This window comes from Apus apus, chromosome 11 (assembly GCF_020740795.1).
Source record: "Apus apus isolate bApuApu2 chromosome 11, bApuApu2.pri.cur, whole genome shotgun sequence".
Taxonomy (NCBI): Eukaryota; Metazoa; Chordata; class Aves; order Apodiformes; family Apodidae; genus Apus; species Apus apus.
The window spans coordinates 4,029,267-4,046,060 of NC_067292.1; the positions used below are offsets into that span (position 1 = coordinate 4,029,267).

At 40.1% G+C, this 16,794-nt stretch overlaps 1 protein-coding gene across 2 annotated transcripts in view; it reads right to left on the minus strand.

Moving 5' to 3' along the window:
• CDH13 (cadherin 13) overlaps positions 1–16,794 on the minus strand; it is a 424,829-nt gene that overhangs the window by 26,872 nt on the left and 381,163 nt on the right. For both annotated transcript variants that reach the window (XM_051629562.1, XM_051629561.1), the window contains exon 11: positions 6,821–6,963. In XM_051629562.1, coding sequence (XP_051485522.1) covers positions 6,821–6,963 — 143 coding nt within the window. The remainder of the gene's footprint in view (positions 1–6,820; positions 6,964–16,794) is intronic.

Here is a 16,794-nt window from a genome sequence, read left to right on the forward strand (position 1 = left end):
TTTTTTCCCTTCCATATGCTGTTTTTCTAATCAGCAAGTGTGTGTATACTGGGGGATCTGGCAGCAGGTACCCTCCCTGCAGGCAAAAAATCCCATCCAGACAGACGTGTTCCATTTACATTTTGTGTTCAAGCTGAACTATATTAATATCTCAGACAATGTAAACGGAACCAATAGAGTGGGAAGATGCCAAGATTTGGGTGTGCTGCAGGAATGTGAGACATTTGAACACTGGATTCATAAATGCCACGTGCTGACATTTTCTATAAATGGGGTCCCAAACATCTCCGATGATGAAATTTCTTATGCATTTTCTGCATGTATTGGCCTAGAGATGCTTTTCAAAATTTATAAAACAGTCTTTAAAAGTTACAAACCTTCAGTCATTCGCTCAGATAATAATATATGCAGATCCTATTTTTGAGTAATTACATTTCAAAAGAGCACAGCTCTTTCAGCATAACAAATTGCTCCTGACACACGCCATCCGTCTTAAATACTGTTTTCAGCATTCTCATTCCTTCTTCTAATCATGAGTCCGTGATGACAAATTAAAACAATATTTTGTGTGCAATTCATATTTTACTGAAATTTAAGATGGCGAAAAAAAGGATGAGTATTTAATTTATTTTCTCTTCTCAATTAATACAGCAATTAAGATAAGGGGTTTAAAACTGGCTTAATTGGGTTGCCATGGCAACTAATTGCCTGATTTCTTCAAAAATAACGTGGTTTAGGTAGGATCAATCTATGGTAATTTAATTATGTCCATCACGAAGCAAGAAGACAGGTTGGATACATGTAAGGAAAAGTTCTAATTGCAAATTGTTACACATCTCTCCATTACTCCTGTTTTTTCTAGACCTTGTCTGTTCCTGTTCATTACCCATAGTACAGAATGATAATTTTTCTTTTTAATGATTAGGAGTTATCGAGACTTGTGCAATAAATGGGATTTGAAATTGCTTGGGTGTAGTTCAGCTGGTCCTTGTAAACAAGGAAAAAAAGTGAAAACTAGACCTTTACTCAGTTCTTCCTCATTTTGCTTTGCATGTGCAGCAGTGAAAAGCTCAGCTCCCTACTGCAGACACCTGCAGCTGCCCACAGCCACAGAACCAATCTCCAAGTTGTTGGTTTTTTTCTAAACTGGCCAGTGGAGCTCCAGGCACACACTGAAATGACTCCAATCTAGAATCACACCTTTTTAATGTCCTCCAACCTTCACCTTGCTCAAATACATACACTCCATTAAGTACAGGTTACTGCTCCTGAAACTGATGTCCAGCAGCTCAAGCTCCTGTTGGACACCCTGCCTGTGACTCAGGGTGGCTGCCATGCGAATGCTGGCAGTGTCAGACACTGGGATGGTGATGCCATGTAGGGAGCAAACCACCTCAGGAAGGAAAACAGTTATTTTTCACTTGTGCAATATTGCTGTAGGAAGCAGTGCTCACTGTCATTTAGTGCATTTCAAGCTACATCAGTTACATTTTTGAATCCTTAACTCCATCTCTGAGTATTTTTAACATCTGGAAGAGATACTGGGTTTTTAATGACATTTTCTTCCTCTATATTTAATATAGTAAAAGAGCTTACTTTCTCAATTTTTGTCTCAGTAGTTCCCTGGTGATGAGAGTGTCAGATGGGAAGGAGGCACATGTACACTGGGTGAGAGTACCTATCTCAGTGGGAGAACGTTGCTCTCTGGCTTTGTGTGGGTGGTACTCCACCAGGCTGGCATGAGAGAAGTGAGCTTGAAAACTGCATTTAACCTAATCAGCAAGGCTGGGACTAGTTTTTCATCACTTGTCACCAGCAGCTGGCACACTTCAGCAGCATGTATCCATGTATCAGGCAAACAAAGGTAACCCAAGCTTTCCTTCTAAAGAGGCAGAAAAAGCTGGGGACATTAACTAGGGTATCATGCAATAACACAAGTCATTATTGCATAACTAAGGTAAATCTGGATATATTTTATTATTCATCCCTCTTAAAGGAAATGGAGAAAACAATTTGACCTTCTTTAGATTTCACATTTTCCAGATATTTTTCAGCTTCACCTAAAAAATTTTCATGTTTTCCTCCTCCCTTTTTCTAAATTGTGACTCAAACTCTCGGAATACAGGGGAAAAAAAAAAAGGCCCTTCCTGGAGAGTTTTGGCATGACTGACTTTATGAGAAAAACCCACAGATATTTGCCTTTACAATCGTCATCCCAAACCCTCCAGTGTGTAATAGAATCTGTAGGATGAGACTACAATGTGGCCATGCAGCAAATTTGGAAGGTCTGTTCCAAGCATGTCTGTATTTACCATCTGTGTATTTTACAAACATATTCCAAATAATTGCACTGGATGCCTGTGATACTGCATTGATTTTAGTGATCAGAATGCTAAATTGAGGAAATAAAGTCATCACCATTATTGGTGGCTTTATTAATCAAATGAAAGCTCTGATGTTTTCCAAGGTTGCATAAACCTGACTCTGTCCTATTATGAGCTCATTCTCAGATTAAACACAGTTCATGAAAGTTTAATGTGTTAACTCTGCTTCATGATATTTCCTACCAGTGTGTAATTTCTTCTCTAATAGACCAGAGATTCTATGTCCACATAAGTCTTTAATAAAAAGTTTTTTAAATTCCAAAGGCACTACCTTGACCTTTAATGAAATCAAAAGTACAGAGAAAATTAGGATACTCATTCCAAAAACTCCTTTCAAAAGTGAAATTTCTCCCAATAAAAGGTCACACTTTATTATCTATAAAATTATTACTATGTCAATCAAATTTGCTCTTGAATTATGTCTGGGAAGGTAAAAGAACTGTTTAGATAAGAAATAGCATAACTGGTACGTAACAGCCTTTCTCTGCTGGTAATTTGATAACACTGAAAATAATATTTTTAAGTTGAAAAATAATATTATAAACAACTAAAATATGTCCTGCAGTAGGATGATTACTTTTTCTATGGTCCAATCATGGTTACTGTCCTTTTGTTAAAGAACAATTTTGTGATTTACTGAAAAAAGATAAAGATGTGATGGGTCAAGAACTACCAAGCATGAAGCTCCTGGTTTTAGTTCCGACAGAAATCTTCAACATTCTACAAATAAGAAGAATGCCCTGGCACTTGTTCCTGGCACCGAAGCGTGATATCAAGAAGCCAGAGCCTGCTGAAGCCCATGACAGCTTCTCTGTTGACATCAGTGAAAGGGTATGAAAAAAGTATCACTGGAGTTTTGTTTTCAGCTGTCCCCACACCTCACTCAAGATAGCACAGGAATAAGGTCATTTTAAAAGGAGGGCATCATGGAATATGATGGGACAACAGTGTCTTTTGTGTAATTGTATAAACTCTACATGCTATGAATACTAATGGAAAACAATATGTTTATTTACTGGTTTAGTGGATGTGTAAAGTCCTATAGCAAGGTCTAAAGTCCAAGGTTTTCTTTGATTTTAGAACCTTGCTTTATTATAAATACTGTTAAAAGTTAGTGCACAGCTCTCAGACATCCTTCCACAGTAAGCAATCCATTTGCAATCCCTTCCATGGACAACTAACAATGTTAACACTGCTGAAACTCCTACCAGTGCTGCTGGAAACAACCTGGGGGAAGGTGGGTTAGGCATTGTTGATGAGGCCACATGGGCATGCAGAGCTCTAGCTGCCTTGGTTTGCCTTGGAAGCCTCAGAGCACCTGTGTGGTGCTGGGCCTGGACTGAGGTGCTCTCTGCTGTGCTGTACTGCTCAGGGGACATTACCTGAGCTCTTCTCTATTTCCCAGTTAAGAAAAGAACATCTAAGGCAGCTCAGATTGCCTCAATGCATGTCCCAACACATCTCAGATTTCATTTAGAGATGACAGGCCAAAGGAAATAACCTACACTGGATGCTTTTGAAAAAAGTATCTCTGATTAAGTATGATGTTGGTTTTTTTTTACTCTCTCCCTTTTCACCCCCAGTCTGTCAGCCCAAGCAACTGACTTGCTCTATTGGAAATGGCTCTGAATTTTCAATTTACCACCCTACCTCATTTGGCAATTCTTAATCCTGCCTTTGGCTGCCCTCTCACATGGAAGTCCTAACCATGTTCACTGGTATTAGGCTATACTTCCTAACCTGAAGAAAGAGATTTGCAGTTGTGAGCAGTGCTGGTTTAAAGAGGACACATCCAGTTATGTTCAATTGGATTTTTTTTCCTTTTTAAGTTAACACAACTGCCTTTTGAAGGTCTGAAAGAATTCCTATTCATTTCATGTTATTCTACCACAATTTGGCCTGTCATCTAATGTAATATCCCTTCTCAAGATGGACATTAGCTATGATGGCTAGAAAAAAGAAGTGGGTTTCACAGCTTTGCTAGTTAGCATTGTCAGTGACCTGGATATAAGTTGGGGAACATCTTCCAGGGTTATCATCAGTCCCAGTCAAAACTGCAGGGGACAAGGCAGCCTCCCCCAGCCTAAACATTGAAATAAATTATAAAACTTCCTTGGCTGCTTCAGCCACAGAGTTCAGGCTGAGAGTTCATCCTGGCAGCCCCTGTGTGCAGGGACAGTCTGGCTCCCTGTGCAAAGGGCAGCAGGGGCAGAGCAGGAGGCAGGGGTGTCCTGGAGCTGCCTGGAGATAGGAGGGGCTCCCAACAGAGCCCAGCACCCCTCCCCTGGCCAGGGCTGACCATAGGCAGGCTCTGGTTGTGCTGAGGCTCCAGAGGAACTTCTGCTCAACACACACCAATTCCACTCTTACATATTTATACACACCAGCAGTCAGTGTTTTCAGTTACCAACCTGCCTCTGAGTTGAATGTGTTTCACAAGCTGTTTGGCAGTTCACCCAGGGGGTGAATCAGGCCACAATGTTAGTGTCAGCTACTTAGGTTCTGCTTTTTATTGCCACTTCCACGTGTGGATGAGTGACATACAGTGAAGTAATACAGTACTCCTGAATGATCAGTATTAACACCATAGCATGACAGTACTAAATGCACACATGTGGTTTCTAATTGCTCCATTCAAAGAAGTCAATACTGTTGGAGTAGATTAGTTCCTGTGCTACCAGGACTGCAGAACTACAAACAATCATAGTAGCAGCCCCTTGAATTAGATGCTGACTCAGCACCTCAACTGAACAGGATTCCTTCACTCTAACCACGTATTTTCCTGTGCTCTGCTGTTCAGCACACAGACACCTTTCTCTTCTCTTGTTTTTCCAGAATGGAAAATATCTGGGAATTAAGAGGGGTCACCTAGCAGTGAGGTTCTTGGCTTAGAACAGGTAAGCAATGCTTGTTTTGTTCTAAGTGCAACACAAAGGTATAGTAAAAAATCCACTGTCATTCAGACTGGAATCCACAGCTGGAAATATTCAGCCTCTCCTTTCATCTATTCATAGAATGCCAGGCTGGAAGAGACCTCAAGGATCATCTGGTCCAACCTTTCGAGGTACTCCTATAGCTTATATGAGATGATGGCTCAGCACCCTGTCAAGCTGAGGCTTAAGACTTTCCAATGTGGGGGAATCTACCACTTCCCTTGGGAGACTATTCCATTGTTTGATTGTCCTCATGGTGAAAAATTTACCTCTTGTGTCCAATTGGAATCTCCCCAGGAGCAACTTGTGCCCATGACCCCTTGTCTTTTCCATGTGCCTCCTTGTAAATAGGGGGTCTCCATCTTCTTGGGAGCCCACCCTTTAAGTACTGGAACATGGTAAATAAAGTGTCCCGAAAGCCTTCTTTTCTCAAGGCTGAACAAACCAGGTTTGCTCTCCTTATATGTCGAGGATATTTGACTCTACCTTTAAAACATATAAGCAACTTTGCCTTTTGATAACCCCTCAATAATGTTATCCTGAATTTTCCCTTTCAGTGTAAGATGACATTTCCCAGTGTATCAGATTTTAAGATGCCTTTCAAAAAATCTTTATCTGATAGCAAGTAAAAGACAGAAATAAGTTTAGTGCTACATTTTTCCAGGGAAATTTCCTCAGAAAAACATGTATGTGAGTATCTAAGTCAATCACCATCTCAGCAGAATTTTTTTATACTTCAGTGGTGTTTTCTTTTTCCTGTCAGGCCCTGCAAATGTTCCCTGAATCTTGGGGTTGCAAAAATGTAGAATTAGTCTTCTAAAAAGAACATTTTACAATTCATCACCAGGGCTAAACCAGCTGCAGCTGTGAAAAAGTGTTTGCATATGAGCCATTATATTACAGAAAAATTATTTATCTTGTGCCTTTAGCTTTGGAGATTTGGAAAGTGCAGGATTTTCTCTTTCTTTCTCTCCTCCAAAATCTCTCACTGAATTTTCACTACATAGCTTAATTTTTTATTATATTTGACAGAAGGAACTTTAATCCACACAATATGTAAAAAATGTTGCATTTTAACAAGGGTTTTTACTTCTGTTTTTATTGTCTCTGTCATTGTATGGAATAGAGCTCAGGGTTATCAGGGATGAGTTGTTATTGGTATTTAGGTGCCTCAGGCTTACCAACTGCTCAAATATAATGAAGAAATTAAGTCTGATAAAGATGATTTATTATTTTCCAAGACTGTTCATAGACTATGCATCTAGCATTAAGATCTCAGTGTAAGAATAAATGTGTGAGTCGTAACCTTAGCTCAAAGCTGGTTTAAGTTTTAAGTTAATTCCCCTCAATTCTGTTTGTCACAAGGGTGTCCAATACCTTTAGGTGGCCACCTCGCCATGTTCTGAAGCATGTACTTTCCATGTACACCTTTCTGAACAGAAAATGTCAAGCAGGGACAGAAGTAATGTAGAGTAATGAGTATGATCCATACAAGGTACTCACCACTGTCTATTGCCAGGAAGAGAGCCGTGTACACGTTGTTCTGAACGTAGGGAGACTCCCGGTCCAGGATTGCAGTGGTGCCAATGGTACCATTGGTGGGGTTAATTTCTAGCCAGCCTGCTGGGTCCTTGTACACTGAATACCTAAAAAAAATATGAAAGTTGTTAACAAATTATATATCTAGACAGAAACCAATTGCATTACTACAAGGAATAGTTTTGGCACTCACTGGTTTTCACAGGCTGCGCCTCTGAATACTTAAATACAATTTAAACCTTGTGCCTTCCCTTTGAGCCATTTATTCTTATTACCTGACAGATGGAGTTACAGAGAAGGGTATGAGTCCATCTCTTTGGATACACATGTCCCAAAGCTTTGTACATCATGTGGGACCTGTTCCCTACTGCTGTTACACAGCTGGAATACCTGACCACTTGCCATGGACCTCTGCATCAACACTGCTGTTTGTGGACTTCATGAATCCTCTCATACTTCTTTTTCCAGACTCAAAATTCTGGCTGGAATAGGAGGGGGGTTTTGTGTGTGTTTTTGTTTGTTTGTTTGTTTTGAGTGTTCTTAATTTTTTTTCCTTACAAATAGTTCTTTTGGGTGAAGGTGGAAATGTAATAAGTGGTGGGGCAGAGAGTTAGACTGTGCATTCACTTGGTCGAGTGGGAGCTGGTTACATGCAGACCTGGTTTGCATACATTTGTTCTGCAGTCTGTGATCTCTAGTTGCCTGATTCTGATGATTTCAAATAGATGCTCAGAATCTTGGAACAATTCAGTCACACACATGTTATCTGAATGAACAACTGCCCTACTTGACAGGAGTGCTAAACATAAGAATAGTCATGATTAGGGTCTAATTCTGTACTCAAACATATTAAGCAATATAACAACACAAAGCTGATACCAATTCCCTCTCCAATGAAATGTGTTAATATTTTAAACCAAATCTCTAATCATATAATCAATACTCAGTATAACAGCCTGTTTATCTTTTTTTTTTAGGGAATTGTTATAGGTCATAAACAGCCATACAATCTTTTATAGACATTTTAAATTATAAATAATTGACAAGAAACTTGTTACTGTGTAATGAGAATGTGCCTGGCCAGTGCCTTAGAGTGGCATTCATCTGAAAGGTGTTCTATGTGATAATGCTGCCAAAAATAATCAGTGCAGCTATTTCCTGAGTTAATAATCAAAGCCAACAAAATGTTAGGGGGTTAAAAAACCCACAAAAAACCAACAAGAAAATGAAATGAAATAGCAGTTGCTAGAAGAGGAAAAAAATAAGTTGCAAGCTAACAAAGACAGACATGGTCTCATTGCATGCTTATTTCAGAGGCTTGATCTTTCAGTGCCCCCTGGAAAGCAGAAAAGTAAATTGTGGTTAGTTGCTGGATCCCTCTGGCACTGTTCAGGGGTGTCCAGTATCACACAGTAAGGACCAGCTAGCAACACAGGGGCAAGGTGCAGCTGCCCTGTCCAGCTGCCTCCAACCCCCCTGTCCTGCTTTCAGACCTCACAGCCCCATGTAACTTGTGCTTTTTCTCTGTCCAGCTGTTTTAATCAGGCAGAGTTTGACAACTTTGGATTTTTGCTAGGATCTCAGAACAGCAGGCAGAGCCACAGCTCTGAGCTGTCAGATATCTGAGATGGCCATTAGCATCATTCATTATTCATGCAGCAAATTGTACTGTGTTTGAGCAGTAGGTCTGATCATTGGCTGAAGGTAGAAGAAAAACTAAAGGAAATTACCTAGTCCATGGCTCAGGCTTAAATTCTGTCATTAAGAGGCACTGTGGAAGACTATTGACTGAACTGATGAATGGAACTCTGCCATCCCTCCTCCCAGAAGCTCCCCCTCCAACGTTTGAAACACTGCCACGGGAAAGTGTTGTTAAGCAAAGATAGGTTTTATTTCCCCCATGTAAGTTAGGAAAGATTAGAACAGATTTAACTTCTAATAATAGCCTTTGAATAATAAATTTTGGGCAGGAAGAAAAGTTAATTGTTAAAAAGGGAAAAGTTCTGGGCAGATTGGTTTCCTCATGGTTAAATGGGGCAGAGCACATACAGGGACTCACACCTGACACATACAGGGCAGAAACATAGATCTATTTTCCCAGCCCACAGATCAGGTTTCCATTGTAACTGGATCAGCTGAAAGCAGAGCAAGACTTGAATTTATGCCTTCAAAAGCACAGGGCTCCAAAATCCTTGTGAATTTGCCACGTGGCCCACAGGTCCCTTTAAACTCTTCTATAGATTGACATTATACTTCAAAGATCGATAAAGTACTCATTTCAAAAGCATGATAATCCAAAGAAAAAATACTGAGTTTTATCTCTGAGAAACAAAATTGCTTTTAGCAGAAAGCCTCCTCTTGATTCATGAGAGAAACACATCTCACAAAAAAAAATAAAATAATTCATCAGTAGCCTCAAAATTTCTTTGGTGTCCCTCTAGGGGAAGTGATACTATCCTACAGGCAATGAACATGGCTGAATTCTGAGGTGTCAACAGGCAGCACAGCCCACATGGCTGCTGTTCTGTACCAAGACTTTGCTTCAAGATAATGTTTGTATTGAAAAATGCTGCTTCCTCGGGGCTGTTGAACCAGTTCAGGCAGCCAGTTTCAGGATCAAAAATTTAATATATACAGCCATGACAAATTTCATATTTTTTATGAGCTATTACTACATTAAAATCAATTAAAGGACAAATCTGGAAACCAGTTTCATCAGTGTGGCTTCCCTAGGAGCAGAAATTATCCCATAGGAAATGTGTGAAAAGGAATCACAGGTAAGAACTAGTGCACAATGTAACATTCCATCAGCCCAACATGTCCTTCAACTTAATAACCATTTAAACATTAATCAATACCTGAGCTTTATCTCCCATAAAAAAGAGTTACTAAAATAGCAACAATGCAGATCGTTATTTCATTTCATTTCTTTGTGGGGTTTTTTCATTGTTGTTTTTATAACTTTGCACAAAGGTATGCCCAAAAATATGAAACAAGGGCAGCCTAAACAATTCCTACTCTATTGTAAAACTGTGAATTCTCAATTAACCCCAAAACAATTTAAGAAGATTCAACACTTCTAAAGTAATGAGAATTTAAAATGGATTTTATTATCCTCTCCCTGATTGCTCTGCAAAGCTCTGTTGGCTGTGCAAATAAAAAACTGAATTGTATAACCTGTGATTTGGCACAGGATATCATAAAAAGTAATACTTTGTCATTCCCACCACATATTTTACTTATTTTAAGAGTATATTGCAGTACAGTTAAGATGATTGTTCTTTGTTCATTTTTTTGAAGGCTGTGATAGCAAAACATTTAGAATAGACTCATTAAGAAAAGCACTATAAAAAACAACTATAGAATACAAAGCTTCACTTCCTACTTTTTTGTGGGATCTGCTGCTTGCACAGCAGTTTTGAAAATCAGACCATCTTTTTAAGTGGTTACACATGAACTTAACGTGTCTGCATGTACTTATTCAGATTTGAAAATCATAAGCACACTGATCCATCCATATGGGTGTGTGCAGAACTGTGTTTTCTAGTGTGCCAGTTCTTCTTTATTTTGGACTTAACTGTACATTGCAGTAGTGACATCACAGAATGGTAGGGATTGGAAGGGACACCTGGAGATCATCAAGTCCAACCCCCTGCCAGAGCAGGATCGCCACAGAATCTAGAGCAGGTCACTCAGAAACACATCCAGACAAGTCTTGAAAGCCTCCAGAGAAGAAGACTCCAAACCTCTCTGGGCAGCCTGTTCCAGTTCTCCATAGCCCTTCCAGTTCTTCCTCACATTGAGGTGGAACTTCCTTTGCTCTAGTTTGCATCCACTGCCCCACATCCTATCACAGAGCAATACTGAAGAGAGACTGGCCCCTCCTTCTTGATGCCCACCCTTCAGATATTTATATACATTAATAAGATCCCCTTCTCAGTCTTCTCTAGACTAAACAGCCCCAGGTCTCTCAGCCTCATGAGACAGGTGTTCCAGTCCCTCAGTCATCCTCATAGCCCTGTGTAGTGCTGCTTTTTGGAGTTACTTTATTTCACTCTGGTTTGGGTTTTTTTCACTAGGTTCATATCCTTGCACTATCAATGTACTAAATATTGCAAAGAAAGCAGAAAAAAACCCAATTCCCTTAGACTGGAAGTTGTCTGCTGCAAATTTCAAGCATATACCTTCAGTATAGACCTGTCCAGATGCAGAGGGGCTACAGATGCAGAACAAGAGAGCACAAATTGAAACATGCACTTCACCTATTAAGTAAAGCAAATACATGGAAATAATTTAAAATTTATAAATGGCATCTTAATCTTCCTGTAACACAGGGAAATTACTCAGAGAACACTTTCTGGGGTTGCTAGCAGACGTGGATGGTGCTGGTAGCTGTCAGCTTGATTAGCACAGAAGATGGTTACACACAACACTGGTGATGATATGGACACTGGATCCAACCAGAGCCACAGCCTCACACCAGCCTCTGGAAGAACTTCCCAGCCAACAGTGCTGTAGGCCAGGGTGCCATGGAAGGCAGCCAGGCATCCAGCCACACTCAGATGCTGCTGCTCTTGGCAAGGACTTCCAGAGACTGGTAGCTTCAGTCTTTCCCCATGTGGAGTCAAGGGGTCTTGACTCTTATGCTTGAACAGAGAGACAAGGCACCTGCACCCCTTCCACCTGCAGCACTGACAGTGCAGGTGAGAGACTCAGGTGGGCTTGTCAGGGAGGCAGTTGCCAGCCTTGTGCATCTGGCAACAGCTCAAGTCATGTTGGACAGACACTGCTTGACCAGAAAGATGCCACAGAAAAGAAGTGGTACAGCAGCATTGGCCTCATGAAAGAATTACCTGTGTGATTCTGCAGTGAAGCTCTGGGTAGCAGGGCAGGCTGCAGGGCAGGCTGCAGGCAGCAGGCTGACACTGGCGGGGACTAGGGAGCAGGGCTGGTCTGCCTGAATTAGGACTTGAGAATTGGACTTTGAGTCCCAGCTCCATTCCAATGGAACTAGAGAAGCTCTTTAATTCATTCTATGTCCCCAGCTCTGCTTAAAGTGATGAGGAGATATTTCTGCCTTGAAAAGCTGTTAAAAGCATAAAATCTACAAATATTGCAAAAGGGCTGGATTAAAACTGCATTGTGCTTCATATGCTTTATATATGGAGGACGTAATGTTGAGCTTTAGAGATCAACCTGCTTCCCATAGTACTATCATTACTTTAGCCTGCACTAATTATGGCAGCATATGGCACCAAGAAGACTAGAAAGTAAAAGTTCTTGCAATGCAGCAATTCTGCAGCTCAAATATACTCCCGCTTCAGTAATGATGACACACTGCAATTTTTCTGCTATTTGACTACATGATAACAAAGGTATTCCTGCTCCCATCCTGTTCTAGGTTACAAACTTTGGGAGAGCAACTTACATTTCATATTTGTATGTTCAGAGCCCTGCAGAGCAGTGTCTCTAATTACTGACCCGAGCTGAATGAAAACAATAACAGTTATTCTCTCACGTGTATGACGTCAAATGCCATCTAACTACATTAGCTTTTGATTTTGTGTAGATATTTTTTATGCAACTTCCAGGCTCAGTTTTTTTTTTAGTTTAAAACGTGTGTGTCAGTGAAGCCACTGAAGGAATGTCTTTGGAGCAGTTGTGGTTCTGCACTTTTCAGATATTGAAAAAGAATGCTGATGAATAAAATGTATTAATTTCAAGGTGAAAGTGAACACGCAGGTTCGCTTTCCATTTCATACCCACATTTAAAGCTACTGCCTCAAATCTGCTGCTGCAGCCCCTAAACACTATGCTATACAGGTCAGTAACACATGATCCATGGTCCTTATGTTCACTCTGACAAAGCATGTCCTAACAATAGAAAGGAGGCATTCTTAGGGATAACTGAATTCACCATATTAACAAAACTTTCTGGCAATGAAATAGATTTACCTTAGCACACTAGCAGTAAGCAGTTCTGTTGGAAATCAGTGATGCAAAAGGGCTTTTCATACCTCCTTTCAATACTGCTTCCTCATGTGCTTTCCCATTTGGATATCCAAATACATATTGCTTTCTTTATGACTCTTGAACAGCACCACAATTTCTACCAATCCATATGACAGAATGTCTTCATGTCCTTCCATATAAGGCAGACCCAGAGTCTGGTAGCTGGCCATTCAATTTGGAAATGCCTGGGTCATGAGCTTTAAGGTCCCTTCCAACCTTAACAATTCTATGATTCTATTTTCCATTCCCCATATTTGACTTATACTCCACAGATGGCAAACTAAGCGTAGTTAGTCATCTTTTCCCATTAAATATATGACCATTAAAAAAAGTATGGTTTTGAATTTGGATTGAAATGCTGTTACTAAAAGTGTAGCTATATGCTAAATGTGCAGTAGGCTGTAAAAGATCTCCTGCAGTGCTCTCCTGCAGACATTTGGACATGCTCTAATTACTTTGGCTAGATTCTTTAAAATATATATATATTTTTAAATATACAAAGCAAACTTCACTGAAGTATACTATTATTCATCAGAATAAACATAACATTAACAAAATCTAAAACCTGAAATAAATCACATTTTCTGGTGACACTGTTGAGAAAGGTATTAGGCCAGATGCATTTTTAAACTTACTGAAGATAGAGGTTTTATGCAATAGTAATTTTTCAGCTTCGTGAAGCAGATTTGTGGGCTTGCAGACTGTATTTTCACAGGCTGGAATTGCCAGCTTGGAGTACAATTTTAAAAAATAAATTAAAATCCTCATCAGTGTTGTACCACAAGCCACTCTGTGCATTTTTGGCTACTGAAAATTCATGTTTCCCTTTGATAAACTGGACATATTCCAGGGTAAATTCATTAGCTATGCCCTAGTGCGTAGCTCAGCTCTGCAGGTCGGGCATGACAATCTTTGTAGTAACTCCCTGCAGCAGTTTCTTTTCCTGGGCGATCCTGAAATGTCTCTCAAGTTTCTAGCAGTTTATGTACAAACACAAGTGTTCCCATACTTCATTCTAACCCTGTCTGAACAGGCATCATATTTCTCTGGCTTCATTGCCAAACTGGCTCATGAAATACAGCAATAACCCCTCCCAAGTGCAGGGACATCTGTTAGAATGTACAGTGCACAGGATATATACACTACTAGATTCAGTGGTGCTGCACAAGACTGACAAAATGTTGCATTTTAAGGCTTAAGGTTTATACACATTCATGGTTTTGGTCAGACATCAGTTGTTAATAGCAGTTTTCCATTGATTCAGTCTCAAGAAAAACTTACTTCAGCTTCTTCTAAAGAAATGTGCATTTTACAGACAAGTAGAGCAGGAATGCTGTGGCACAACAGGGCTGAGCACACAACTAAAGCAGCTCAGCATTTTTTACTAAAACTCCTCTCTGCTTTATAAACACAGAATATTCTCTAAAACAAGGAGGAGGTTATAATGCCAAGCTATCTCCATTTGGGGAATTTTCTCCTGGCTTCACTCAAAGCCAAGTGCAGGCCCAGCAGACAGAATTAAGTAGCTTACCTCTCAGAAATGCTTTTGTCTCATTCAAGTGAAAATGAAGCATTGCCAATACAGGCAAATTGGAGCATGTGGGGGAGCACAAAAGGTCAAATGATGATAGGGCTTGAGCCACTGGTCATTACTGCTAATGACAGATCAATAGACACCCAGTATTGTTTCCTGCTACTCACTGAATCAGAGGGAACACAGTGGAAGTTAGAGACAGTGTCCCAAGAAGAAATGTTGGTGTTATTCTGCATGAGACTTAGAAGGCACTGAGCTCCTTTGCTCGGCCACTAGTGACCAAGCATTTTTCAGGCTCTAAATTCATGGCTTTTAGAACTGGAAGTGGTTTTTGTGCCCTGAGGGAACAGTTTTCAGGGCTGCAGCCACATTACAGACAGTATTTCCTTCTGCTTCCATCCTCAGGGCACTTTTAAAATTATACATCCCCACCTCACCACCCCAGCTAAAGGATTCATCGTTTCAGCTCTATTTTGTTTGTCACATCAATGATTGAGCAGGTTGGCTTTCATTGCAATTCTCTCTCTATAGTGATATGATCAAAACAGAACAAAAAATGAGGTGAAATTCAGCTTCTAGTCCCCTGCCACTGGGAAATATCAGGTGAGAAAATGGTTGACTAATTACTTATTGTTTCTCCACACAAAGAGGAGCAAAACCATTGGTAAACCCGAAGAACATAAAAGGACAGTAATAGAAACTAGAATAATAATAATAATGCCCACAAAACCTACAATAATTAATCAAATGAGAATAGTAAAATTGTAATAATGAGGGAGTTAAAGAAAATGGTATGAAAAGAAAAATGTGGGGGGTTTTTGTTATTATTGTACAGTTTCTCAAACACGTCTCTGTAGCAAGACCTAATTTTCAGGGTTTTTTCCTTCAGGGCAAAGAACCCTAGAAGCTGAGGTGTAACAAAAAAAATAATCCACAAACTCATATATGTATTTTTTAATCAGAAGTGATTAGGGTTATGGTTAAATTAACCCAGAGGCTATATCTGAATTATTCCTAAAACTAGGAAATAATACACCATATCTGGGACTACCACACGAGTATAATCAGGCTGTTACTGTTAGAATAATTGTCAACACATGCAAATCACTAAAAGTTTTTTCCATTGTACCAATTTCCAGTTGCATCTCAAAAGCTAATCAACATGAGGTGAGCTGGAGGCTCTTGTAAAAACCACACAGAGAAGGTTTCAGCAGCAAAACTTTATCAAGTTTCTGCACATGACAGTTCTTTGTGACTGTGCTTCCAGCAAAAAAAAAAAAAAAAAAGAAAAGCAGCTTCTCCCACTGCAAATGCATTTGCTGCTTTCTCTTTCAAGCAGGGATCCCGATGGCTCTTGAAAAGTTAGAAATTTGTTAATAAAAGCCCAACAGATTCACTACTAAAATGTCACTACTGAACACAGCCATGAAACTGCACATTTCTACAGATTCAGTGTGAGGCTTTTTTCCTCAGGGATGGGCAGAAAAGAGGCAGAAAAAGGCTCCCTGCTGTGAAGCATGAGTCTGTCTGGATCAATGCAACTCCTGTTGGACTGCAGATCCTCCTGCCAGGAGCTGGCTGGTCCCACCAAGGGATTACTCCTGCCAGCTGCCATCAAGCCTCAGTTTTGTCCTGGCTGATCCTAAAGTCACAAAGCCCCTCTTCCTGGAAGCACTCCCCAAAAAGGCAGAGCAGGGAGCTGTGAGTTTCAGCCCCAGCACAGGCTGGCAACCTGAGCCTGTGTGATGCAAACACATTCACAAGAGCCATCCTGGCCCCTATTAGCAGCTATTAACTGTGGGACTGGTCTCAGAAGGAAGGAAAGCAATTAATGCTTCTGCTAATTAATTTCCTAACGGAAGTGTAACAAATTGGTGAATATGCTGAATAATCATTTTAGCACAGTTTATGTCCTGTGCCAATCTAAGGCCTTTGCAGTATTGATGCCTTTCCAAGTGCAGGTTCCTGCAGCACACATCCCTTCTGCACCCCCTTATCTGTTGCTTTCACACTCACTTGCCTCTCGTTTCCCTCTTGTTGCCTTTTTCTCATCAAAACTTTTCAAAGAATTACAGTTCAGTGTAAATCTAGAAGACACTGGGCCTAGGCTACTTATAATAATAATAAGTAATAATAAAATAAGAATAGAAATTAAATAATAATAATCAAAATTAACATTAATCATCCTAGAGATGATTAATAACTCCTCGTCACCCTGAAAACAATTAAAAATTAAGTCTAGAACTGCCACGGGCCATCCTCCCTATTGCCAGAGCAGGCATTGCCAAGGAGGACATTTTTTGAGCTGGTTCCTGCAGATTTAGCAGACTTCCTTTGATACTAAAGATGCACAACTTTTCCCATTACTTCAGGCATTCATTGGGAAGTGAAG